Raw genomic sequence first — 27,157 nt, 5'->3', positions numbered from 1 at the left:
ATGCCTATCAGTCTTTGGTTACTTGTGTAGTGGGGAAATTGTGTAGTGGGGAAACAAGAGTGGCAAAAACGCTGCCCTTCTTCCAAAAGATGTCCAGAAGGAGAGGAGCATCATTTGCAGAGGAGTATTAAAGAGCACCAATGTGAATCTTGTTTTCCCTGAAAAGCTGTTAAAAGTTTTGAAGCTGCAATTTGTTGAATACTGTGAAGCTGTTGTGAACCTCTTGTCAGTTGATCTTAACTACAGAAATTGTGAAAGGGGAGTATACCCAGATGTCAAATCCTTGGAGGATGTAGGCCTGGCATGGAAGTAGACCAGGTGGAAGTTGAAGCAGTGCTACAAGGTGGTCCTGACAGAGACACTTAAAAGTTGTTTGTGTTGTAAAGGAAGAGCTGGGCAAGGCTGTTACAGAGAAGTTATATTTCTTTGAGTTATCAGTGTGGCCAATCACCCTGACTAAGACAATCATTGTTGCTATTGAGGAACTGAGAACCTGTTTAAGGAAGAAGAAGAACCTTATATCTTCTGTATTGGAACTTTGTTGCAAACCGGGATTTCCTTGTGTCCTTTTCTTGAAATGTGAAACAGAATCACGTTTAAACCTGGGTAAGGGGAGTTTGCCCAGGTTATAGAGACTGTGAATTATTATTGTTTTGAACTGCCATGTATTTCCTTATTTAGTTGTTATATGTAAGTGTGAGGGACAGATATCCTTTTTTAGAGTGTCTCTGTTAGGCATGATTTGGAGCAGTGCCCTTTGGGTGCACTACAACAACCATGTCCTCCTGGCAATAGGAACCCAACCTTTGGTATACGTCTGTATTACACAGGTTGGTAGTGTGGCTGAGCAGCCAGACTTATCTCAAGAGGGGTCAATGTGAGCAGTAGGGGGGTTTCACAGAGATTCACAGTGACAAGTATCCAAATAAACACTTACACTCAGGGTTCCTTGATTAAACAATTATTAATGTATTTAACAGTCAGTTCAAATAAGCCTTCTTCAGAAGGGGGGCAATATATAAGTAACACACAAATACACTCCAAAATACATACTCTTTGTTTCTCTAAATCAGCAAACACCCATTGGGGATGGCACACAGACACTTCCCTCACCCTCAGGTGACTTAAATAGTTAAGACATTGTGGACATTAATATATTACTGGTGCATTTAGAGCAATACTGAAAAGCATGTCAATGAAAAGGTTATAGTATAAAACAAGAGATTGCACAAGTATTCTTAAGCAGGTAAGTACTTTTGAACCCGCAATGCAAAATAAATTAACCCCTTCCTGGAAGGAAAGGTAAAACACAATGTCAGAGGAAAGAAGAGTTATCCAGGGAACCAGGCCAGCCAATGTCAATTGGGCAAAAGTCTAGGTGGGCTGAAGCACTTCTTGTAGGTGAATAAAAGTCTTGCACAATGTTTTAGAAGTCTTTGTAGAAAAAGTGGAATCAATGTAGGGCCACAAGCTGGGAGGCTTGTGAGAGGTAGAAGGTGCAAGCAACTCAGAAGCAAACAAGACGAGTCTCTACTGGGATCAAGTAAGACTACACCAACAAGAGGTAAGTCCTCTCAATCTTTACAGTACCTGGTTAGAAGAAATGGTTCCAGCTGGCTTCTGTTCCTGTGCAGCTCTGCAGATCTGTTTGTTCCTGGGCCTCAGTTGTCGGGATAAGAGGGAGGATGTCTGGGGACTCCTGCACTGCAACGGGATGTTCAGCGGCAGAAAAGGACAAACTTCTATTCAGCGGCACTTTGCGGTTTCAGCTCCTCACATCTCTGCAAATAGCACCACAGTGGTCTCACGGATACCACTCTGGACTTTCCTTGCATCTGGGGTCCAGCACTCTGTTGAGGTGGCTCAGGCTTGGTCAGTCCTGCTTCAAGGGATTCTGGGGGATCTTCCTTCAGCACGGGTCCGTCTTAAAAGTGATGCACTCTGTTTGGTGTTCCTCTCCCTGGCACTTCGGTTCCAGCTGCAGCAGCAGTGGAAGTATAGCCAGCTCCGAGAGAATGTCCAAACAAGTTCACTTTGGAGTCGATTGGTCCCACCAACTCAAGCAGAGAAGTCGTCCTTGCAGGGCTTCTCCAGTTGAAACGAATTTGGAGCTTCAGCACAGCAGCAGGGCTTCACCGGGCAAACCAATGGTCCAGGAGTTGCAGCAGGCGTCTCTTCCAAGTTCTTCTTCGGATTCATTCGTACAGTGGTCGACTCTGCCTTCCAAGCCAGAAAGCCTCGCCTTTTTGCAGGGTTCTCCCATTCATTCCAGCCTAGCTGTCAATCCCACAAACGGTGGCTTTCCTTGCCGGACATCCAGCCGGCCAATCACCTTTGGGTGCATTTCTGTAACCAAGGGGATTAAGCATAGGGAGTTTCGGGCACCTCCTTCACTTCCTGCCCCTGCCAGACATCTGGAGCCAGAGGCAGGCTTCGCTCGTGAATCCCGCCAAAAAGACAAAACAAACAAAGGGACCAAACCTGGTTTGGCACACAGAGTAAATCTCAAGAAGGACCTTTCTGACAAATGCCAAAAAACGAGACCGGGCCATTTTGACAAAATGGGCACCCATGGGTGCCTTCCCAAGGCTGCAATTGCAGCCCGTGCCAAAAACACACAATGGTAGTAAAAAGTAAACCACTGCCACCAGCAATTAATTGTAGAAATGGTAACATAAAATTGTTACATGAGAAACTAGACAAAGGGGATATTAAGTAACCCCTCCATCACCCTATGGTAAAATAGTGTGTGCTGGGTCTAGAAAGTTACTAAATGTGTAAGTAAAGTCAATTTCACTTTAATGCTCTTGGAAACAGTAGTTGCACCAAGAGAAGGTATTTAAACCTTTGGGAAATCTAAGGGATTCCCCTGTGGCACTGCACTGAATGTGCTGTGTCACAATGCAAAGATGATGTCTATGGAGTTTGTCAGACTCAATAACCACAAGAAGAAACACAGAGTTCAAATCAAAGAAAATTACATGAGAGAATGGGGAAAAAGGGTCTCACTCTCTCCAGGTTAAAAATCAAAAGTCCTAGAGTCCAGCAAAAGTGCTGGGGGTCTCTAGGGTAGAGAGGAATTAGCACATTTCTGAGAATTCTCCCTAACACTTTCCTTTAGTTAATATTAGGCAGGGAAATCCTCGTCAGGGTAGGGATAGTGAGGCGTTCACCCAACCTTCCAATATAATAAAATGGCATTTGTTGAGAAAACTTTACAACATGGTATGCCTCATATTTCTGACCCTTCACAACACACTCCCTTACCTATGCTCTCCATGCATCCTCACAAGCTCACTCTTTGCCCCTGTAATCTACCTTCTCTCTACCTGGTGTTTAACTGTTACTCATCACTCCTTTCTTCCTCCTCCTCTCCTTTACTGTTCTTCCACCTCTCCTGTTCACCACTCAAATCACCCTCCTCTACCGTACCAATTCCCTTTTCGCCTTTACCATCAAACCCCTCTCCAGATAGCCTCCATCCTCCTGCTTTCACCCCCTTTTGTTCTCCTCTTGTGCTGGGGAGCTGGCCCCTATATAGAGCTTGGACTGAATTACCTTTTCCTTTTTGGCTAAAGGGATGTCCTGACCTCTTTAAGCATGCTCAATCCCTTTGATATACTGTAGATGAGACATGTTAGCAGTTTTCAAATGGGGCAGCAGCCATTTTACCACCAATTTCCCAAGGTTTTTCCTGCTGGCTGGGTGGCATTTGTTACTCTTGCTGTATGTTCACTGGTGGGAGTCTTCCCCTTCTGGAGTTCACTATGGCTGTGATATGCACACCACAGGTGAGTGAGCATTCCTCTGAACCAGTAGGGAGGCTGAAAAATCACTTAACCTGCCTGTGGCTTTGCAGCATTTTTTCTCCAATTGGTTCCATTACGAGGAGGGGTAGAACTACCTTCTGCTCCCTCTGATATTTACCATGAAAATGTCACAGGTTCCCCATGGATGTTCACTGCTGCTGTTGGAAAATGCACCTGTGAGGTTCTCAGGCTTTCCCAGCCCCAATCTGCAAGGGGACCTTTTCAGTTCAGTTTAGTAAATGGTTTCCTTGAGTAGAAAAGGTGGATTATGGGAGATGAAGTTCTTCTCTTTATGGCCTGTTGACACAGTCTGGTTAGCCTGCATTTGATGTTTTTGTTCTGGTGTCCTTCTTAACTCCAGGGACCAATTGGAGATGTTCTACATGCCTCTCCTTCCCATATCTGTAGTTGACTCTCCTAGATCCTGTCCATGTTTGTCATCTGACCAAAAGCCAAATTGTGGGTGTCCTGGTTTCTGGATCTTGTGGTTTTCAAACTGGTATGAGTGACTTGGCCTGGGCATGCAGCTGGTCTTGAGACACCAAGGATGGCATCTCCAGGTTCATATGACTATGAGTATGACTGTGAGGTCACTTCGTCAGTAGATTACTTGAGGCCAAGTACATTTGATATGGCACCAGTTTCACCCAGGGGTCTTTCCTGCAACTGTCAGTTGTTGCTAAGTTTTGTATTGGTGCAGTTATGTGTTTGTCTGGGGTTCATGTCCAAGTGGAAGGTTTTTCTTCTACGTGTGTGATCATGTGTATTGTTGCCTGACCATGGAAGAACCATTACTAAAAAGGAGTTCTTCTTTAAATTGGTGTCTGAGGGTCCTTCATGCTGTATGGGATATTTGGTTTTCAACTGAGACAGGTGCGGTGTCTGGCCTTACTTATGGTTTACAGTGTATGTACTGATGCTGGTTATTTTTCCCCGGATGCTTCGTGCAGGTAGGGTGAGTCAGAATATTCTGTCAGTCTCGTGTTCAGATGAGGCAGAACATATGGGGTATTCCTTATTATGGTTTGGAAAAGAGACTGGTTTTCCGCAGTTTCTGAAAGGTCAAGAGATTCTCCAGAATGCATAGTTATCTGGGCACTGGGGTTCCAGAGGTTATTGGCCATCACAGTGAAGGTGATCCCTCCTTGCCTTTTCCTGTTGTACTCGGGAACCATCACTGAGACACCCTTGTTTGACCTTCGCATCTTGCTCGGTACATAAAGGGTGACGTTTTGCACAATTTCTTTCAGCCTTTGCCAGGTGTGATGTGGAATGTTTTTTTTTAAATCCTTAATTTGACAGGAAGCTTGTACAGAGTTTAAAGGGCCTAAGTCATGTGCCTGCATCTGTTTAGACGCAGCAGCTGTCTTGCAGCATCATATTGTGATCTCTGAAGGCTGTTTGTGGGGTAGTTGGAGAGGACTATGCAAAGGCTGTTTGTGTAATCCAACCTTCATAGCATCAGGTGATGGCCTTGAGGGCTCTGTGCCGGAACGACAGATGGGGCATGAAACACTGGATAAATCATAAGTGAAAAAAGCATTTTCTCACCAGTCCTTTGATTAGTGGTTTCAGAGAGGAGGAATTGTTCATAATAAGCCCACGGTAGGGATGATTATTGTTTCCCTTCCTCTTTGTTCTGTTGTACAATGCCAGACCCAAACCTCTGATATCTCACACCACATTATTTGAAATGTCCTTTGGGATATCATGGTGCAAACACCTTCCTGTTACTGCCTTAACGCCTCTGGAAGAAGTTCCACTGAATGCCACATGGGTATGAAACATGTCAGGCAGGGTGACACACCCCAGGATTGCTCAAAACATTTTTGTATAGGTAAACAAACCTGAGTAAACAAAGCAAGCTCAGTCAGTGTCCATGGAGATGTAGTTGAGTTTAGACAGACACAAATAGGCAGACATGTATTGGCGATATAATCATTCACAGGCCAATGCCCATGATCGGTGATCGCAGGGACAAAAGACCATGAACGGAAGCCAGGGGAGCTCAAAGGCCATGCCCCGCCACTCCACCGCACATGAGTGCGCACAGGGGCTGGCCGGCCCCACCTTAAAGTGACCCGGAAGACACAGTAGTGTTGTATGGGAGGCATGGTATCACAAGTATGACACTGACACAAGAATTACAAGTTTCAAAACCTTTATTAAATTCTTGGATTTTGGAAAAACTTCTACTTTGCCCTACAGCTATGATGGGAGTAGTCTCTACTGTGAGAAACAAGAAGGTGTCTCACCCACTAGTCCCCCGGGATCTGTCATCCAGGTGGCCAGGACACGGTCACCACTTTTGGATCCAGTTCCTGTGGGTGGACCAGTGCGGGAGGATCACCTGGGTCAGGGGGGTCCTGTGGGAGTGGGACACCGGATGGTGAGACTCGGTATCCCCTTCCCTGTAATTGGCGCTGAGACGGACAATCGGATTCTGAAAGAAATAACAAGGTCATTTAATAGCGATCAGGAAAGCACTAAAAGTAGACAGAAAAAAACTGAGGAAAAAATTTCTAAACTGCAAGAGACACTTAAAACAACAACGGGATTCTCTCCTGATGAACCATGGAAAAAAAACATGGTGACACAACATGGTGTAGAGAGAGAAAATTAAGAGTGTGAGAAAAAAAGGGATATACAGAAAGTGTGAGAAAAAATAAAAGAAGCAAGAACTAAAAAGATTAATGGATTATTGTGATTATTGTTGAAAAGCAATCACCCTAAAAAGATATATGTAGCTTAACACCTGAGCAGTATACATGATGTGTCCCAATACAATGGTCAGGCGAGGTCAGGCAATTACTGACCGACACTCACACCTGACTTCCATTAAGCTTCCCCACACGATAAAAGGCGGTGAACGAAAGCACACTCTTGAGTGAGGCAAAGCACCCGAGGAAACGGCAGTTTTGATATGGCAGTTGAAAGAAGGTGAACTACGAGGGATTTGCAAAGAGGGCAATTCCCATGACCTTTCTGGAATAAACCATTATGATCAAGAGACCCCGATATTGTACAGTTTAGGACCCGGAGACAAGTCTGAAGAATCCTGCATTGTGTGTCGGAGGTACCTGCGCTTCTCCTACATGACTAATCGAGTCGGGGAGAAGCACCATCCGCTGTGGTACCGTCCTTGGCTCCAAGAACAAAGTAGCGACAGAGAAATCAACACAGCCGGTGAGTTGAGGAGACAGATACAAGACCGGACTGTGATGAAGCCAAGGTTGCAACGAACATTGTAAAAACGAATCTAATGAGAGAAGTGAGTAAAATTGAACTGCTGATGAATGTTTGAACTTTGAAAGAATACAATATTGTTGACAGAGCGGTAAGGCACTGCGTGTGTGCTTAATTAAAGGTCTCTGTAAGGTATCCTGCCAAAAGGTGGCGGAAGTGAAAGTAAAGAATTGTAAAGAGAAAGATTTTGTGAATCGAAAGTGGTCCTGCGGTGGGTCAAGAAAAATCACGTGCATAATGGCAAGTTTGATATAGAAAAGGACAGATTAGAAAATGAGATAAAATGGTCTGAGCCCGATTTGAGGAAGATCAATTAAGAACATTGTGATGAAGTGAGTCTGAGCCCAGCGCAGGGGGGCCCAGGGTGAACAGTAAATCAACTGAGAAATTGTCCATATGAAATCCTGAGAGAAAAGGAACTTTGCCGCATCAGACCCTCTGAAATAAGAGACTTTGAATGGCAAAGAGACTTTGGCACAGCAGGCCCTGATGCTGAGGTTTTGAACTGCATCCTCATGCCACAGAAGCCAGAGTGTGTGCTAAGCTCGAGTGAGCTGCCTTGTCCCGTCCTGAAAACGTGGAGAAGGGGAGCCAATGGCTCAAATATCCGGACATATAATTTCTTGAACACTTCTCTTTTGCATAAAATTGTTTCCCACACTATTTGTATTTAGAAGGAAGAATTGGCAATAGGTTTATTAGTATAGGCCCTTTTATTTTGACAAGACTCTACTAGGACTGCATAATTATTATTATATGTTGGTTGCAGCTTGTTCCCATCTTTAGATTTAGGATTAGATAGGCATTTTACCAACCCATTTGAAAGTTCATTAAACACCCTTGAACTGTGATCACTTGTGTCTGTTTTACTGTTTGATGCCATGCCTTCCTTATATGTGGTGTCAGGAGTGGGATGTGATTCAATTGACATAAATTGAGAATCTATGCTGATAATCGTTGTACCACCAGAAGGGGGGAATAGAATTGTTGAACTCCTTAATCCCGATCGAGTATCCACTCAAGGTTTTGTTTTCCCAGCTTCACGTCCCAACTGGTCAACAAGATTTGTTTTTCAAAACCCAACTATTATTAGATACCCTTCCTCTCTCCCGCTATAACATCCAACAATGGGATTGAATAGTCTTAAAAATACATCCAGCACACAGCTTCATTAGACCTAGCCCTCTGAATCCACCTTTTCCCGAACCTTTTCTTTTTGGTACAAGGTCAGCTTCGGTCCCTGGTCTATCAGGTTTAGAAATCAATCCGTCTAGATTTTCTCCTCCATCGAAATCAGACTAAGAGGAATCAGACGACTTTGAAACCTTATCAGAGGGAGTAGAGATTCATTTTTTCTCTGACTCAAAAGCCCGTTTTCAAGAGAATTTAATGAAATTGGTCGAGCTACAAGCAAGACCCCTACTACCTCTAGGGGTACTACAACCATACCAAGGCCTAGGGAATTTCTTTTTGAACTTCAAAAGAGTAGCAGAGCAATTGGAATGGGAAGAAATCTAAAAATGCGTTATTTAGGACCCCTGTTGAAAGACGAACTAGAGACCGCCTACCAGTTACTTAACCTTGCCCAGGGGGGAACATTTATATCTATAAAAGAGGAGCTTCTAAAAAGGGTAGGTCAAACCTGTAATTTTTATTGGCATAAATTAAGGGCTATTAGACTAAACCCCCGGGAGACCGCCCCTTGAATTGGGAGAACGAATTAAAAACATGGTTGCCCTGTGGATTAACAACAAAACAATGGAAGAATTGGTAGAAATGATCTCTCTGGAGCAATTAACCAATTCTTTACTCCCCCTTTTTGCAAAAGGCAGTACTACAGCTGAACCAACCCACTCTAGTCATGGCTATTGAGACTTCCCAAAACCACTCAGATTCAGTCAAACACTTCCACTCCATGCACAGAAGTGAAGAGCAGAAGGGTCACAAACTAACTTACTGCTACCAGCCCCAGGCACTACATAGAGGGGGAGGATCCTCCAAATCCAAGGAAATTATACTATGAGAAACCTGAAGGTGTCTCCCTGGCTAGTCCCTGGGGATCTGTCATCCAGGTGGCCAGGACACGGCCATCGCTATTGGATCCAGTTCCTGGGGGTGGACTAGTGAGGAAGGATCACCTGGATGGGCGTTCTCGGGGAGTGGGAGTGGGACACCAATGTGTGAGATCCGGTATCCCCCTTCTTTCAACACCTTTTCCCCATCTACCACATAGGACATTCAGAATCACGGCCCCCCTTTTCCGACTGGAACACTTTCACACGACACACCAGAGAACGGACTAACACCAGAGCCGTTTACCTGACATGTCCCAATAAAAGGGTCAGGCACAAAGTCAGGCACAGAATCACACACACCTGACAGCCCTTTCCCTTCCCCACGGGGATAAAAGGTGGATCAGGAGAGCACAGTATGAGCATGGCAAACAGCATGACGAGACAGCTAAGCAGGCACAGCAGTTCAAGCAAAGGAGAAAGGTGGCAGGAATCGAGAGGGTGGTGAGGAGAGAAATGACCTTGCCCTTTTCGTCCCAGACCCACAGAACCTTTGAGGAAGAGAGCCAAAGACCCCAAAAAATAGCACAAGTGTCTTGCAGCAGATGTCAACTGTACATGGGGCAAGCCTATGCTGATAAGCAGGAGCAAGGCTAGCTCCTGCGACCATGGTACCGGGCTTGACTCCAATGAAGAGGAAAGCCAAGTGGTTCAACACAGCCAGTGAGTCGAGGGGAGAACCGATAAGAACCGGGCTGTGTTGAATGAGAAGCGCAAAGTGGCAAGTTTTAACCAAGTTTAATGAACTGTATAAAGAACTGTAAAGTGTTGAGGGGAGACCAGCTGTAGAAGGAAACCAGCCCCACGTGGGTGCTAACTCAAGAGGCTCTGGTCGATCCTCATCTAAGAGACACTACTGGTACCAGAAGGCCATAGAACAGTTGCCGTGCCATAAGAGGTTAAAGTGGTCTTACAGGAGGTCTAGTAACATCCCTGTACAATTAAAAGACATTGATCTACATCAGTGTGAAAGCAAGGGAAACAAATCCCGCCATAAGAGAAAGCATGGTAAGTGAATCTCGCAAATACAAGCAAATATGAAGTTGTTAGGGGTCTGAGCCCGGCAGAGGGAGATCCAGGGGTCAAGCCATCACCCGAATACTGCCAGTCAAGAGGAGTCTGAGCCTAACCGAGGGAGATCCAGGGGTGAAGCTATCATCCAAACTTCAAGTAAGAAAAGAACTGAGATATAAATGGAGGAATACGATATGTGAAGGGTCAACGCCCAGAAAAGGGGGATCCAGGGGTGAAACCATCACACTATCTGGACTTTGGATTACAATTGAGAAGGGTCAGCGCACAGAAGAGGGGGACTCAGGGATGAATCATTGTCACCCTAACAAACTTTCATTTGGTTAAAGGAACCTTTGTTTTTGTTATTTGAACACATCAGGTCCCCGAAAGCAAAAGACTTTCAAAGTAAATGACACTTGTCCAACTACGGTCCTGAGAACTGCCATTGGAACTGTCTGGTGCTGGAGAAGCCCAAGACTGTACTGTGCTACAAACTCCCATTTTACCCCGGTCACAAAACGTGGGGAAGGGAAGCCCAGGCTGCCGCATCCTGACATAATATTTGAGAACACTTCTTTCTTTTCTTGAGAACTATCCCTCACCCCTTTTTGCATTAGTTGTGAGGTTTGGCAATAGGATTCTTAGTATAGGCCTTTTATTTTGACACAATACCACTAGGATTGCCTTATTTTTAATTGGATGGTTGAGGCTTGCTCCAATCTTAGATTTAGTTTTAGATTAGGTGTTTTTCCAACCTTCATACATCATTCATTGTTCAATAAACACCCTTGAACTGTGATCACTTGTGTCTGTCTTACTGGTTGCCACCATGAGTTCCTCACATATGGTGTCAGGTGTGGGATATGATTCGACTGATAGAAATTGAAACCCATGCTATTAATTGTGGTACAACCAGAAGGGGATCATAAAATAGTTGATCTCCTAGAGTTGGACCGTAAATCCCGCTTAAAAGAGGTGGTGTCCTCTCAGTTACATATTCCCTCTGGTCAACAGGATCTGTTTTTTTAAGACTCAAGTCTTACTATATACCCTCCCACTCTCTCATTATATCCAACCGTGGGACTGAATAATTTAAAAAATCTGGCCGGTCCTTTCTTTCATCAGACCCAGTGCTTTAAATCCTGCGCCATTCAAGTGTTTCTTTTTCCCTGGTATTCAGTCTGAATCAGCAGCGGGACCATCAAGGTTAAAACCTAATACCTCCCAGTCCACATCTTGGACAGACTCAAAATCGCATGGCTTTGAAGATTTTTAAACCTTATCCGACTGGGTTGAGAGTTTTTCTGATTCAGACAACACAGGGAGAACCCTTACACCCCCGGAAGAAATGGCAGACCTAGCCAATATTATTGGCAGCTCATCAGATACAAGCCTAAAAACAGACTTCAGGAAAATCTAACTAGGCTCACTGAATTGCAAGCAAGGCCATTAATACCACAAGACGTTCTTCAGCCATATCTGGAAGGTGAAGATCTGGGAAATGTTTTCACAAACTTTGAACGCTTGGCCAAATCAACGTGGGTAGGGGGAGAACTTTAATAAGTGCTATTTGGGACCCTTATTAAAAGGGGAACTCCAAACCTCTTATCAACTACTCAACCTTTCACATGGAGCCTCCTTCCTAGCCATCAAAGAAGGCTTGTTAAAAAGAGTAGGGCAAACCTGCAATTTTTATCAGCAGAAGTTACAAGCCATTATGTTGAACCCAGGAGAAACTCCTTTTGAGATGGGTGAACGGATTAAAAACATGTTGACCCTATTGACTAATAATACAACCCTAGAAGAACTGATCGAAATGGTACCACTAGAGAAATTTACAAATTCCTTACCCCCCTTTTTACAAAAATCCATCCTTCAATTAAATCGACCTACCATAACCATGGCCATTGACACTGCGCAAAACCACTCGGATGCGGAAAAGTACTTCCACCGATCCCATTGATGGGAAAATCGAAGAGATCATAAACCCATCATCGCCCTCCATCCCAGGGAATAGATAAACCAGGGGGGTTATATAGAGCCAAGGAAGGCATACCTTGAGAAAGACTAGAGATTAAGAAGCCCAATTCAAGAACTAAACATGAAAGCAGAAGGGAAGAAGTAAAAGGGAGTAAACCACCTCCTCTGTTCTGTTTTTCCTGTAGAGAAATAAGTTATCTAGCTAGACATTGTCAAAAGAACATCAAAGATAAATCTATGGAAATAGGTTGTATGAAGGGTGAAAGCCGAAGAAGAGTTGGAAACCGTTAGCATCTGTTTATGTCAAACCTCGACCCAATTCATATATGAAAAGGCTTGGGTAAATGGGAAACAAGTAATGGCCCTAATATACTCGGGCCGATTTAGTTACAACAAAAGATCTAGACCACGTGGCCCTTGTCCGACTAACTTGTCTACTTGGAGACGACATATACCCAGAAATTCCAGTACACATTGAAATCTGAGGTGAATCCTGTAAAGTACCATCAGCCATCATTCCAGGCTTGCCGGAAGAAGTTATACTGGGACTGGACGTCCCCATCCTCTGTAATCTCTTACAGGAATCTCCACCTCCCTTTGGAGATTTTCTACCCCAGAGATCCTGGCAAGAGACGTACAACTCCCAAAACGTGCCCATATGGAACTGGGAAAGCCCAGAACCAACCAAACTTAAAACAACCCTGGAAGCCTTGTTCATGGGTTATTGTATGGAGAGCAATGAAACCACTCTACCTCTAACTCCTAAAACCGATCAGCGGAATATGCAAGAGTTCATGGACATCTCTCATCCCTGTCCTCTACTCGGTCTTGAACACAAAAGACCTGACCAAAGAACAGGCATATCCACCTCGCATAGGGGAAGGGCATGTGAGAAACCTGAAGGTGTTTCTCACATGCCCTGGGGATGTGTCATCCAGGTGGCCAGGACACAGCCATCTCTATTGGATCCAGTTCCTGGGGGTGGACCAATGATGGGAGGATCACCAGGATGGGAGGCTCTGGGGGTGTGGGAGTGGGACGCTGACGGGTGAGACGCGGTATCCCCCTTCTTTCAACACCTTTTCCCCATCCTACCACGGAACCACTGCCACCCCCCCCCCTTTTCCAACACGAACACTTTCACACAACACACCAGAATCGGACTAGCACCAGAGCCTTTTACCTGATATGTCCCAATACAACCAATACAAGGGTCAGGCAAAGTCATCAGAATAACACACACCTGACGGCCTTTTCCCTTCCTCACAGGGATAAAAGGTGGAGCAGGAGAGCACAGTACGAGCACGGCAGACAGCACAACGAGACAGCTAAGCAGGCATGGCAGTTCAAGCAAAGGAGAAAGGTGGCAGGAATGTCCGCTCTTGGGCTTTCCAGCATGGGAGCGGGCGTATTTAATAACAATAGGGCGCTGATGCTTTCACATCGAAGTCCTATTGAAGCCATTACCTCCCAGCTCCGGCACGGGAGCGTGGCGGTTTCCATTAGAATAGGGTGCTGATGCATTAACGTCTGCGCCCTATTCCAGTGATTAACTCCCTACTCCAGCCCGGGAATGGGTAGTTACAAAAAAATGTGGTGAGCCCCCACCCCCGGCATTGACCAGGGGCATGCAGCGTGGGGGGTGCCAAATGTTTGTTTCACTGCCCAGGGCACTGCTGGCGCTAAGGCCGCCCCTGCTTCTGATGCCTTCCTCGTTTATGCCTTCTGATATTTTAAATATTGACACCCGATATGCTAATCACCCAAAATATTGTTGGAGACAAAACTGTGTAATGTATTTTGATTATCTTTACTAATTTACTTTTTGCTTTCACAGAATGTAGCCACCACTTTGTGTGTTTGATATGTATATGAACCTGCATTTCATGATAAAGAGAAATGGGGTGGACTAGGAGACTTATAGGAGAAATACTAAGGGCTTCATCCTGAGTTGGGCGGTATCCCAGCGGTAATTGCGCCAGGATACCACCCACCGCTACTAGCATTACCTCAACTCTGGCTGGCACAATTTTGCTGGATCCCGCCTTGTGGTGGGGAGATAAATCCCCATTCCCATTGGTAAAACTCCCACTTTCCGCCCAACTCAATGTTTGGCAGAGTGGTTAATGCAGCGGTAATAGTGTTACCGCCGCATTTTACCTCTCCGACCAACTCAGGATGAGGCCTTAAATGATGTAGACAATGAAAGCCACTTTGGTGTTTGACCTGTACGGATTCCATGCAGACGGCATGTAGGCCTTCTGCCAGCACCCCTGCACTGTGCATAAATGAGTATTGCTATTGTTTCATCAATTGCTTATTTCCTACGTTTTGTCTCTCTCCATCACAGACAGTTTTGCCCATCGGAAAAGAGTCCGCTCAGCACTGCCTCAGGACAGAAACTGGCAGGACACCATGTCTACTTTATTGCCAATGCTCGACAAAATGAATGTGGAAATTGCTTATCTGGTTCCTTGGAGTCAGTTGGGGAAGACCGATGAGGAGGGTGAGTAGAGGCCGCTACTTTCTTTCATTTAATAATACAGTTTGTTGTATTTTTATGCCTAGTGTAGTGGCTAAAAGGTTAAAGCAGAACACTGCTCACATAGTCTTACCTTGTCATCTGCTACAAAGCTTTCTTGTGGGTCTTTTAACAGACAGTTTAATCGGCAAACGTGAAAATAGACAACCGAGTGCCTTTCCTCAAGATTAACCAGCTCAAATCTCTCAAAGCGACCATCACATTTTTCAGGTCACCCTGCTAAACAATGTGGCGGTCCTTGCATATTTAGGGGTGAGTTGTATGTCACATTCAGCTCACATTTTGTATCCGTGTCCTTCAGGTGATCTGTTGTTTGCCTGCTCTTGTGCCTTTTCACTTTCAGGTTTCATTTTCTTTCCTTTGGGGCTTATTGCATGTTTGCTGCCCCTACCGTTCCGTTACTGGCGCCTCATATCCTGGAATTATCGGGATATTCTAGGTGCAGGCAACAGTGATAAATCCCCATCCCATGGAGTTCCACAGGACGCCATCGAGGGGATTGCTGGAATTACCAGCACTGGTAATACTGGTGCTGGAAATTCCGGCATTTATTTGCTGTTACAGACCTGATTTACGTCCAGCTCTTTGTTGGAGGTAAATCAGTTCCCCCACCAGCAAACTTGTGTTTTGCCAGTGCGGAAACATTTCTACCGGCACATTTTCTTGAACGGCAAAACTGTAATGAGGCCCCTTGTCTCCATTAGTGTGCATGCTCCTCTTGCCTCTCACTGGCAACCCCTTTAACGTAAAAAGCTGTACCACCCACTTTAGGTCTAGGGGATGGTGCACCCCGCTTTGTGGGCTCCTCAGAGGAATCCACACTTCACCTTTTATCTTTCCTGCTCCTCATCTTATCGAGCTCCCTGTGAAGAACCCCATGCAGGGTTGCAGCACCATTCTGATCACTAGGCAAGAGGGGCAGCTGGGGGATTTCAGTATGGTCTTCTGGCTGTGTCAGAGGGGTTGGAGACCTTTTGGATACACTTTGCTGTTCTGTATACCATAAGAAAAGGGGGAAGTGCCCAGCTTAACAAGGAACTGCAAGTGTCTTTATTAGTGAGTAAGCTAAGCCTGGTAAGCTGAGCCTGGTAGTATGGCTGGCTGGCTGTTGCACCACACACCCAAGCCAACCTCCCACCCTACTTTGGCAGTGCTGCCAGCTATCACAATAGAGGCGCGGCACCAGGGTCATGTAGGCTGACTTTAGATCAGTGTGCTGGCATGACCAGCAAGAGTTCCCAGTGCGGTCACGTTTCAGCTGTTTATGATCTATGAAACTATATGACTAGCAGAGCAATGCTAGTGTAGGCCACTGTTTTCATTGTGGTGCGACCAAGACTGAATGTTTAAAAAAAAAAAAATTGATCGAACACTTTATCAAAGAGTTGAATGGAGTCTGAGACAACGATTGCTGGTCCTCAGAAATAAGTGTCAGGGTTTAGCCCTGTAAATACCCCCACAATGTAAGCATTAGCCAGTCATCTATGGGAGCAGCACTAAAGCACATCCCATTAACCATCTAGGGATGCTTAAAAGGTGTTGGTTAAAGCAGTGGTGCATAAGGTCTGTGCTACGTTCTTCAACAATACTAATAAACAACAAAATATTGCCTGGCAATCATATTTCTCTCACTGGTTGGGCTGAGGTAATCTTAATTATCTATTGACAAAGAACCAAGCTGCTTGCAGCAGGATTAAAAAGATACATTTCCACCTGAACCATTTGCATGGAGGAGAACAAGTATGTACACCGCTCGTCCCTTGGGACAGGGATGAGTTCTCTGATTCATTTGTAGAGGAGCAGGTGGATGCTTTTTCCCTAACTCCTGCCCCCTCACCGTCATCCTATTGGAACAGTAGGAGAAGAGCCCTATATGGGACTCCATGTGTTGTCCCTATACTGCATCAAGTGTATGAGAGATGATATGCACTCAGACAACCGTATCGAATGTATCCTCGCACTGAAAGAGTGGAAGGATATTGTGTATAAGGATGTCGGCATGCACCATTGGACATCGGTGAGTGAAATCTGATGAGGTCAGAATGATGATATGAAGACGTGTGAAGACCTACTGAAACGATATGAAAATACTTAAGAGTGATGATGTAACTGAAGCAACAAGAGAAACATCTATGAAATAAACGAGTACTCATGTATACAAAAGATGATAAAGTAACTTGTTGACCAATACGTATAAATACTCAGTAACGCAAAGTAGATAAGACATATAGACGCTTGCTATAGGAGAATATGTAACGTGGCTAGGACGGCCATAATTGGAAGATGGGCGCCGGCTTATGCTAAGATTCAATCCAGCTACCTCAGAGACAGACCAAGGTTGCAGAGTCAGGAGATGCTGGAAAACAGCTACATGTGCAAAACTAAGTGGAGTCTATGTTTGCCTGGGGTCAAGGATGCTATTTTTAAGGAATAGCTGCAAACCACAAAGGGAGGCAGACGGATAAACCATGTGCGTGAGACATATTTCCCTTATATTAAACAAGAAGAAAACACCTTCAAGAGCCAGGTATTGAACAATTAAAAGGGTATAAACTCTATACAAAATGGACTGAGCAAGTCTCTAGAGGCCAAGAGGAGTAGTGACACCCAGCATAATTGAATCAAATAGCAGTAAATAAGCGGTCAAAATGGACACATTTGTGGTCTCTTCACACGTGATTCAGAAGTCGAAAACAAGGGCTATTCATTATGCTGTGGATGAAGATAGTGATGTGCTTACAATCCCTTGGATGTCCCGGAACAGAGAGCAGGCTGCAAGGTCAACTACAAATGGGAAACTTTGGCTCATGGTCGAACTGATGAGAGATGATGGACTAATTTGAAAAGAGGGGAGTAATTTGACGTGACTCAAGAACCAGGGTTTCGTATCGGTTACATGCTGCTAACAAGCCGAAAGTCCAAGGTTGGTTGAGAAGGCCAACCAATCAGTCGGTCTATGGCGTAACCTGCTATACAATGCTGCATAGACCATTCCGCTGTCAACTTGTCCGCTATAATCAGTATTATACATATTTAGAGGTAGTTCGAGACTTGCGTTACAGATAAGGGACAGCCAATGGTGCACTAAGCCCTATGTATTTTATAAGTAGATATGTTCCTCTAACCAAGTGTTAGGGAGAATTCTCTTAAAAGGCTAATTTCCCTTACCTATAGAGTTAATTTTTTTCTCCTGCTAAGAGTGAGACCCTTTTATCCCACTCTTAGACAGATTGCTGGTGTGTGTTTTAGGCTATCTTGTGTTCTTATGGTGTATGGGGTTTTCTTACCCTCATAGGAATCATCTTTTTAACATGTGTGGTACACAGCACCCTCCGTGCCATACCACAGGGGTGTCGTAGCGACCCCCAAACATAGACTCCATACCCTGGGACTGACTATTGTCTCCAAGGTCATGTAAAGTCCCCATTGACTTTACTAGTCAATTCTTATGAACAAAACCAGTACAAACTATCTTACTATGGAAGTACTGGGAAGGGTTAATAGTTTTTCCCTAGTGTTCATTTTCGAGAGGGTACCATACAGTCCCTCTCTCAAAAGTTTCTGGCTGGTGGCAGTGGTTACTACCATAAATATTCGACTGCGAATATTTCCCTATGGGATTTTCACATTGTTCGAGGCTACCACTTTTACTGACAGCCTCTAACATACCGCCGGTTTATTTTTATACTAACTTTACTCTGGTAGATTTTTATTGCCAGAACTTTGATAATATTGCTTTCTCGTGTCTTTCTCTATAATCCTAACCCAGGTCGGGGATCCTTTGTTCGTCCTTTTGGCGGGCTTCTGCACAGAAGCCCTCCTCTCGGCGCCACTGAGTCTGGGGTAGACAGGATGTGTGGGAGGGGGAATAGGCACCCTGGACAGGGTTGCCTACGCAACCCAAGTCGCACTCTGCCCTGATAGGCTGGGGGGTTCTCCCACCAGGAGAGCCACCCCACTGTGTGAGTGACAGCTAGGCTGTATGAATGGGGGTCTTGCTGGATAAACGCAGGGTCCTGAGGACTGGAAGACAAGACGTCATCACTGGAACTAAGAAACCAAAGAGGAGAGAAGCTGAAGACCTCTGCAACGACTGAACCACCGGTGAAGCTCTGCTGCAGATCCTCACCTGCAGATCCTCACCACTTTTCTCCAACGACTTGAGAAGATCTTTGCCTGCAAGAGTCTTCTTCCCTTGAGCTGGTGGGGCCAACCAGTTCGTCAATCGCCTTCTAGGACCTGCCTTGGTCGAATCACCAGTGCCCTGCACTCGGAGACCGGATAGCCAGGCACCCGTCCATCAGCGTACCTTTTAATCTGTTTCGGCATCACCGCGGCTGGCTTCTTCCCTGGGCAGTGCAGTAACTCGAACCTTCCTCCACGACGAGAGCCTCTCTTCCTCTGCTGGACAACACGAACTGCAGGAACTTCCAGGAACCACCGCCACCGCAGGAGCCACTTCCACTTTTTCAGGTATATTGTTCCACCAGGCCTCCCGTTTCGAGGGGTACTGCTAAAGGTGTTTGAAATCCTTTACCTACCTCCTGGGTTGGCCGCCCCTATCGACTAACAGTATCTTATACCTTCTGCATACTCCTTTTGAATCGTAAACCAAAGACTTGACTGCAGCTACTAGAACAGTTTGATCATGGGCACATTGCCCTGTACCACTAACTCTGGCATAGGCCTATTGACTTTGGCTAAATCTGTTACAACTGCCTTCACTAGATTGCTTTTCACCCTCAACTGTGTTGATGCACCAGAAACTCTAATAACCACTCTTCCTTCCCCCTTAAATATTGCTGAAGTGCCATTTTGCTTGGTTTTCACCTATGTATGACTATTGCTAAAGTGCTACCTTGCCTAAATTGTTCACAATCCACTTGGGAAGTATTGTTCGTGTGTTTAAGAGGTTAAATCTGTATAACTTGTCCTTTCCCTCCCTTTTGAGAAATTACTAGAGTGCCATTTTTGCTTGGTTGACCCTGTGCCATTTTGCTCCGTTTTCACTCTTGCTCAAACTTTTCTATAATTTAAAGAGGGAGTTGTGTATACTTTTCCTGACTGTTTTAACTTACTTTGATAACTGGGATTTATGTGTTGAACTAGAAGTGTGTAAAATAAATATATATATTCTTTTTAATACAAATCTTTGGTCAGTGTTTCCTTGTACCATAATACTGTAGTCCTAATGTGTAAACCCTGAATACTGCTCATCTTCCTCTTGAGATAAGTCTGACTGCTCAGCCACAGCTACGAACTAAATCTTTGCGGTACGGACTGATACCAAAGGGAATTTATTGCATATACCTGTAGTCTTAATCTGCTGTAGTGCTCCCCAAGGGAACTGCAGTGGATTCTGCCTAACACCAATCCTCCGGCCTATAGGTTTTACAGTGTGCCATGTAGAATGTCATCATAGATGTCACATATTGGGGTATAAAACCTCTATGTAATCAAGTTTGTGTGTCAGTGTGCAAGCATCAGTCTGATGCCTGCCAGTTTACCCTGGCTTTATTAAATTGACAACAAAGTAGTACTTTTCCTTATTCTTTGAGTCTGTCCGGTTATTTGGTCTGAGATCTTTATTGGTAATCCCATCTAGCACAAGAGAAGCTTCAAGGTGCTAGAGCACAGATTCTAAGAGGGAAACCGAATCCACAGAATCTCTGGGGCCAGGATGGAGGAATCCAGATGAATCCCAGTGTAATGTGTACAATGTTTAGAACTATAAACCGCCTCCTGCAGTTCCTTTTCTGGATCGCGAGTCGACCTGTGCGATCGCATGTGAGAGCACATCACAATTTCCCTGTTTTGACCATGCATTTCCAATATATGCAATGCAGTAGCTTGTATTCTATTGGCCTTTCACCATAATATTCTATTTCCTACCCATCTGATCCTTGCTTCATAGCAATGACAGAGGTTAAGATTATTTCTAAACCTTTCAGCCAGCACCTCTCTTGTTTTGCTGTAGTCACCCCGAGTGGGACGAGTATGCCCAGACGTGGGTCCTGTGCCTGCTAGGCCTAGAGACCCAAGCTACTCCTCACTGATGAGGCCCAACAAGGTCGAAACATGTTTGGGAATGCTTGTGGTCTCGTGCAGAAGAGATGTGACCAAGCAGTTTGGGCTGGATTGCCCCTTTTGGGGTGGGACCCAGCCTGATTTGCATATGGTCTTTCCCCTTTTGTAATGGCTTGGCAGGCGAAGAACGATCGTCTGGGGGGTTGCCCAGAGCAATGCCAGAGGTTAAGATTAATTCTTAACCTTCCAGCTATCACCTCTTTTGTTGTGCTCCCTGCTTCATAGCTCACAGACCTAACCGATATAATCTAACTTCAGGCTCACCCCTGAGCTGGCATTAAATGCTCCCACCACAAACCCAGCTATTCCTTGTAGTGGGAGTTTTCCCACCATATCCCTTGACTTTTGATAGAGGATTAAAGGATTGTCAGTTGAGAAGGTAATGTAAAGGTGAAGAAGTACGAGACTGACACAAAGGTGGCATAGTGGTTGCTATAAACTTTTATTTGTTTTAAAAGAAAAGGGAAAAACCTACCTATCCCTAATACTAAGAGAGGTTTCCCTGCCGCAAATAATAAATTAAGGAGATTGTCAGAATGACCAAAAATCATAAATGTCCACCATTTTATCAAATCCTATTTCCATCCCTTACACTTAAATACAACTAAGGAAGAATACTCTGTTGGTTCCAGAAGAATGACTCCCTTCTGGACAGAGGATTCAAACGTTTCTTGAAAATGTACCAGGTGGGATGTCTCCCTTGCCCTGGTTTCTCTTAAAGTTTCCATTGTCCGGGGAAATATCTTCCTTCCCCTGCCTCAATGTCACAGAGGACTGGGGGAATTACTCCCTTTCCCTGGTTTCTTAGCTTCCCAATGCCAGGCGGAAATTACTCCCTTTGCCCTGGCTTCCTTCTTAGTGTCCAACAACACCAGAGGGAATGACTCTCTTCCCAGAGTTACTTTGCTTCTCAATGCCAGGAGGAAATTACTCCCTTTCCCCTGGCTTTCTTTTCAGGCTTACTTAAAGCGTGGGTCTCAGACCACCTGTGGCAGGCCCGGTTCTCTCCTTTACAAGGCACCGCAACCAAGAAGAAGGATGCTGCTTCTTTTGCTTCTGGCTATACTTGGTTCACTGTCCTGCCAAGTCTCTTTGTGGTTTCGTCCCTTCCCCTGCTGCTTGCACAATAGACCTGGTTCACTATCCTGCCAGGCACTATCTATCACATGGCTGGGTGACTGGTAGCTTCTACTACTTTCCAGGTCCCAGACCCTCCTTTCTGAGCTTTCCCCAATCCTCTCTGCTTGCCACCTTCTTCTTAGCTCCCCTTTGCCTGTTCGGCAACCTGTGTACATTGTGTTGTGGTCCACGTGGGTTCCGACCTCTTCCATCCATCTGCGGTTCAGCAGGGGCTTTTCACTGCTTTCTGAGACTTCTTGTTGTGAGCAGTGGCTCTGCACCTTCTACGTTCTTTTGGGTGGTGTGGCTATCGTCCCAGGCTTCAAGGACTGCAAGAGCTTCACTCCGCCAGCTCGGTATGTGGTCTTACCACGCTGGGTCTGCTGCGGAGTGTCCTGCTCCTGGTTCAACTTCCTGGTCTGCTCTGCTCCTTGTCTCATTCGGCTTCTTACGGTACCTTCGGGGAGGTCTTGACCACATGTTTTGTCCTTCTTCCCTTTTTATACCATGGATCCATATTTACTAGTCCACTTATGGTGGTTTTGCTGAATGCTCTACAGCACTCCATGCCTCTACTTCCTCTCAGTATGCATGTTGTTGTTCTCAATTGGGTTAGTGGAGTTCTTCTTCACCCTAGTGTTTTTACAGGATTCACATGGGTAGTCCCTACTCTCCCTCGTCTCAGTATATGGTAGTGAGGTGGAATGGTCTACCTTCCACATATAGATAGAGGTATGTGGGATTAGGTTACCCCGCATACAGTAAGAGTGTGAGGGAGGTTGTAAAGGGGCGGGCGTAGACTGTGTTCTCCGTACCATGTCATCCCACCACTCATAAGTGGTTTTGCTCCCCATCTGATCCTCCTGCAATGCAACACCCCCAAGGAGACTGTTGAACCGTGGCCGCACCCCCTGGCCCAATGGGAAGGGTCTCCCCCTACGGGAGAAGGGACAACTCATCACAGTAAGTATCAATTTCATCACACAATCGCTCATTCGTATCCAAACATTGCCTCATTTGTACCAAACCATATTCATCCCTTAAGGTTGAGGACCATCAATAAACAAGGACGTTGGCAGCGTCCATATACAGAATACACTCAATAGAAATTCAGTGTCCTCTGAGAGGATAAAAAAGCTTAGGCTGAGGTTTAGGGTCAAAGCAATAGGGAGTGCCCAAATGTGTGGAAATAGCTTCTCTGTAAGATCGGTCAGACAGAATACTGAGCCTGATCCCATATAATTTGGAGCAGAAATTAGGTAAAAGTAAATTATGCTAGCTGTACCTATTTTTTTTATCATGCTCCATAAAATACCTTTGTTAGTATATTCACAACCTGCTTCGATGCAGTTTGTGTGGCTTGAACACCAATCCTTCCTCCACCTTCTCCTAGATATTAATTGGGTCCTTGGCACAATCTACCAACGCCGGCCCAATTCCATCATGGTTGTGCAGACTAAACGATCCAGGAATAGAGCCAGGGAATGCGGTTACATTAGTGCAGGAACCAGTGGAACAGGCATAGGAGAACACAGCATGTCGGAGCAGGTGCTGGCAGGAGGAGTGGAAGAATGGTAGACGAAAACCTGTCAGGATCTACCTGGTTTTGCAGCATTATGTGAACCGATCTGAATCGGCGGGGATGTTTTAGTCGCATCATTTTTTAAATTTTTTATTTGTTTATTTATAAATCAACACACAGAGAGTGAAGGGCTCTTGCAATCAGGCGCGGTTTGTGGGTCAGGGCCGGGTAGTTCAGGTCATAGTCCAGTACTGGCGCCCAAATGTCTCGAAATCGATGAAGCAATCCCGCTTTGGCTGCCGTGACCTTTTTGGCTATCAAAATATCCCAGAGTTTGACCCAACAGAGGGCCATCAGGGGCCCATCCGCAGACTTCCAGGTGCGGGCCACCATGATTTTTGCCGCTAGCAAGAACTGGGACACCAAGGCAGCTCTTTTCCCGGACCTCGGGTATGAGCCTGGCAGTGGGATCCCTAGAAGGACCTGTTCGGGCGTGAGCGTAATGATCACCTGGATGACATCCTTTATGGTAGCTAAGTAGAGAGTCCAGAACTCCTTCACTCGGGGGCAGGTCCACCACATGTGGAAGTAGGATCCCGGGAAGCCGCAGAGTCACCAGCAGTGAGGGTCTAGTGCCGGTTGGAAGTGGTCAAGGCGTAGAGGGGAGTAATACCAGCGCAGGAGCAGCTTATGGGCACACTCCTGGTTGGTAAACGGCGGGATGCCGTACGTGTTCTTGTCCAGATGTCCACCCACGTGTGATCCTCAATGGTGTGCCCGAGGTCCGTTTCCCATTGAGACATATAGGAAGGCCTGAACGGAAGGGGATCTTCCTGCAGCAGTCTATATAGGGCAGAAATATTTCCCCGGGCCGGTAGGTCGTTCACCGTCAGCTCTAGTGAAGTAAGGGGTCTTGTGGCTGCCGCACGGGTCTGTGGGTGGGAGCATCAGTGCCTAAATTGGGCGTAGAAGTACCTATCCGTTTCCGCTAACTGGAAAGTCATCTTACAGCGTTCAAAGGTTAGGGGGGAGTCCCCCTCGAAGAGTTGCCCTAGAGTGGCCAGGCCTCTCGCGACCCAGTTTCTAAAGTTCTTGGGATGGGTCCCGGGGGAGAAAGCTGGGTTGAGGAAGATTGGGGAGAGCGCACTCGGGTCTCCTGGAACACCCCGGTATCTGCGAGCCCACTCCCAGGCCTTGATCGTTTGTTTTGTGGCTGTTAGTCTTCCCGGCCAGCTTAGGCGTAAGGCTGTGGGCAGGAACGGGAGGAAACGAAGGGGGAGAGAGAGGCAGGATTGTTCGATCTCCACCCATTTCGGCCGACCCGTAGCAAGCCCCCATGCTTGTAGGTGGGCCATTTGCGCCGCCATTTGGTATTTACAGAGGTCGGGAACCCCCAGGCCTCCCAGTTTCGTGCTGGCCATCATTGACCTCCGTGGGATACACACTTTCTTTCCCCCCCAGATGATGTCCACCATCTTCCTTTGGAGCCGCTGTAGGGGGGGAAGCGGAATGGTGATCGGGAGGGCGGCACAAGCATAGAGGAAGCGAGGAAGTAAGTTCATTTTGCATGTCATGATACGGCCTAGGAGGGAGATCTCTTGCGATTGCCAGCGAGTCAGATCCTTCTCTAGTTCCTCGAAGAGTGACGGAAAGTTAGCCCGATAAACCTTTGTTGGATGTGCGGGGATCTGGACCTCCAGATAGGGGATCGATTTGATGCTCCACTGAAAGGGATATATAAACCATAAGTGTATCCTACCCTCTTGATTCAGTCTAATTTAAAGTAAATTCTGGGGGAGCAAGCAAACAATTTCTTTTCGAGAGTGCTATAAATTGTCTCAATTCACTAAAGCTAACATTTGTCCTCGTCTTAGTGAAATTGAGCTGGTTGGAGGGAGAAAACAACAGTCCTGTGTTGACCTATACCAATAGTCATTGAAAAATTCAAAATCATAGATAAAGTACTCATTCGGAAAAGTAATTTAGTCCAAAACATTTGTACATTTTCTAAAAACTCTTTATTGATTTCTTCAAGGTATAATACATAGATACACATAACAAAGATCAATCAATTTCATGATTCATTGTGTGAAGTGATAGAAAAAACATAAATGAATTCTTTCAAAACATTAGAGCAACTTGACAAACAAGGGTTAAAATTACAACAAGTGTGCTTCTAAATACAATCAAACGACAAATACGGGGAGGAAAAGAAAGACAAAAAAAAACACAACAAAACTAGGGGGAAACTCAAACTGGAGCTGCCCTCAAGTGTGTGGGAAGTTCCTTTCTAGTTAGATTCCCTTGGTTCCCTTTATGGATAGGTATGTCTAAACTGATCCTTTGTCCATAGGGTTGGCTAAATTTATTTTCTTTGGGCTTCAGTTTTCCCCAACCTGTGGGTCTTTAAGCGGTAAAAGAATTCTTTGCTCCACTGAAAGGGACCTCTCTCCTCTAAGGACTCTCGTTCAGCCGGGGACAAGCCCACTCCCAGCGCCGCTGACTTTTGGAAGTTAGTCGCAAATCCCGAGACCACCCCAAAACTGTGGATTTCAGTTAAGGCCTCCCTCATGGATCCCTCAATGTTTGTAATGGTGAGCAGAACGTCGTCCGCATAGAGGGCCACTTTATGTTGCGCGGAGCTGTTCCTCAGGCCACTGATTCTGGGGTTTTGCTGAATTCATTAAGCCAACGGCTCCATAGCCAAGGCAAAGAGCAAAGGGGACAAAGGACATCCCTGTCTCGTTCCACATGTAAGGGAGATAGAGTCTGATAAGCGGCCGTTAATTCTCAGACTAGTCCTAGGGGCCTGGTAGTTCGCAAGGATCATTTTCTGGAAAGTCGGGCCAAAACTAAAGGCCTCCAGAGTGAGGAAGCAGATAAGACCAATCCACCTTGTCGAACACTTTAGTTGTGTCCAGCGCCAGTAAGGCCAGTTGTTGGGAATCCCGAGTGGCGATCTCTATTAGGTCCAGGGCCCTGCGGATGTTGTCTTTTGTCGACCTGTGGTTTATAAACCCCGTTTGATCCGGGTCTATGATGTTTGGAAGGATAGGTGCTAGGCGATTGGCCAGGATCTTGGAATATGTATTGGCACCCAGATTCAGCAGGGCGATGGCTCTATACGAGCTGATGTCATGGGGGTCCTTCCCAGGCTTGGGGATAAGGACCGTGATAGATTCTTGCATTGTTGGAGTGACCGTTCCAGTGGCCACGAAAGAATTGAAGAGGCGGGCCAGAGGGGCCACTAATTGGGGCCGGAAGATTTTGTAAAAGCGTGTGGAGAATCCATCCGGGCCCGGGGCTCTTGGTTTTAAGCTCTTAATGGCTGCCTCCACCTCCTCGGTCGTAATCGGTGCTTCAAGGTCTTCCCTGGCCTCTGGGGTCAGATGCGGGAGGGCCGCCTCTCGAATGTATGAACGGTGCTTGATCGGGTCTTCGGGGCCGCCGTCATTATTTCCAGGTGCTGGGCGGTTGCCAGGCGTATTTTCTCATGGTCCGTGTAGTGGGTCACCCCCTGAGGATAGCGGAGGCCCAGGATAGAATTCCTACTCTTCACCTTTGCCAGCTTGTTAACCAGGAGTATATTGGCCTCGTTGTTATGAGCGTAGTACCATTGCTTGGTCTGGTAAGCAAATTCGCTGTAGCCCCTGCGTAGTGAGCTTCAAGCTTCTTCCTGGCCATTTGTAGGATCCTGTAAGATTTGGGGGCCCAGCCCTTCCTTTTGTGAGTAGCTTCAGTTTCACAGACTTCGGCTTCCAGGATG

At 45.9% G+C, this 27,157-nt stretch overlaps 1 protein-coding gene across 1 annotated transcript in view; it reads left to right on the top strand.

Moving 5' to 3' along the window:
- LOC138516035 (protein NipSnap homolog 3A-like) overlaps positions 1-27,157 on the top strand; it is a 178,656-nt gene that overhangs the window by 59,351 nt on the left and 92,148 nt on the right. Inside the window, exon 3 of the mRNA XM_069630842.1 lies at positions 14,472-14,627. Coding sequence (XP_069486943.1) covers positions 14,472-14,627 — 156 coding nt within the window. The remainder of the gene's footprint in view (positions 1-14,471; positions 14,628-27,157) is intronic.

This window comes from Ambystoma mexicanum, chromosome 6q, assembly GCF_040938575.1.
Source record: "Ambystoma mexicanum isolate Mex_15411 chromosome 6q, UKY_AmexF1_1, whole genome shotgun sequence".
Classification (NCBI taxonomy): domain Eukaryota; kingdom Metazoa; phylum Chordata; class Amphibia; order Caudata; family Ambystomatidae; genus Ambystoma; species Ambystoma mexicanum.
The sequence above is the reverse complement of the archived record's forward strand: the minus strand, read 5'-3'. Positions and strand labels throughout refer to the sequence as shown.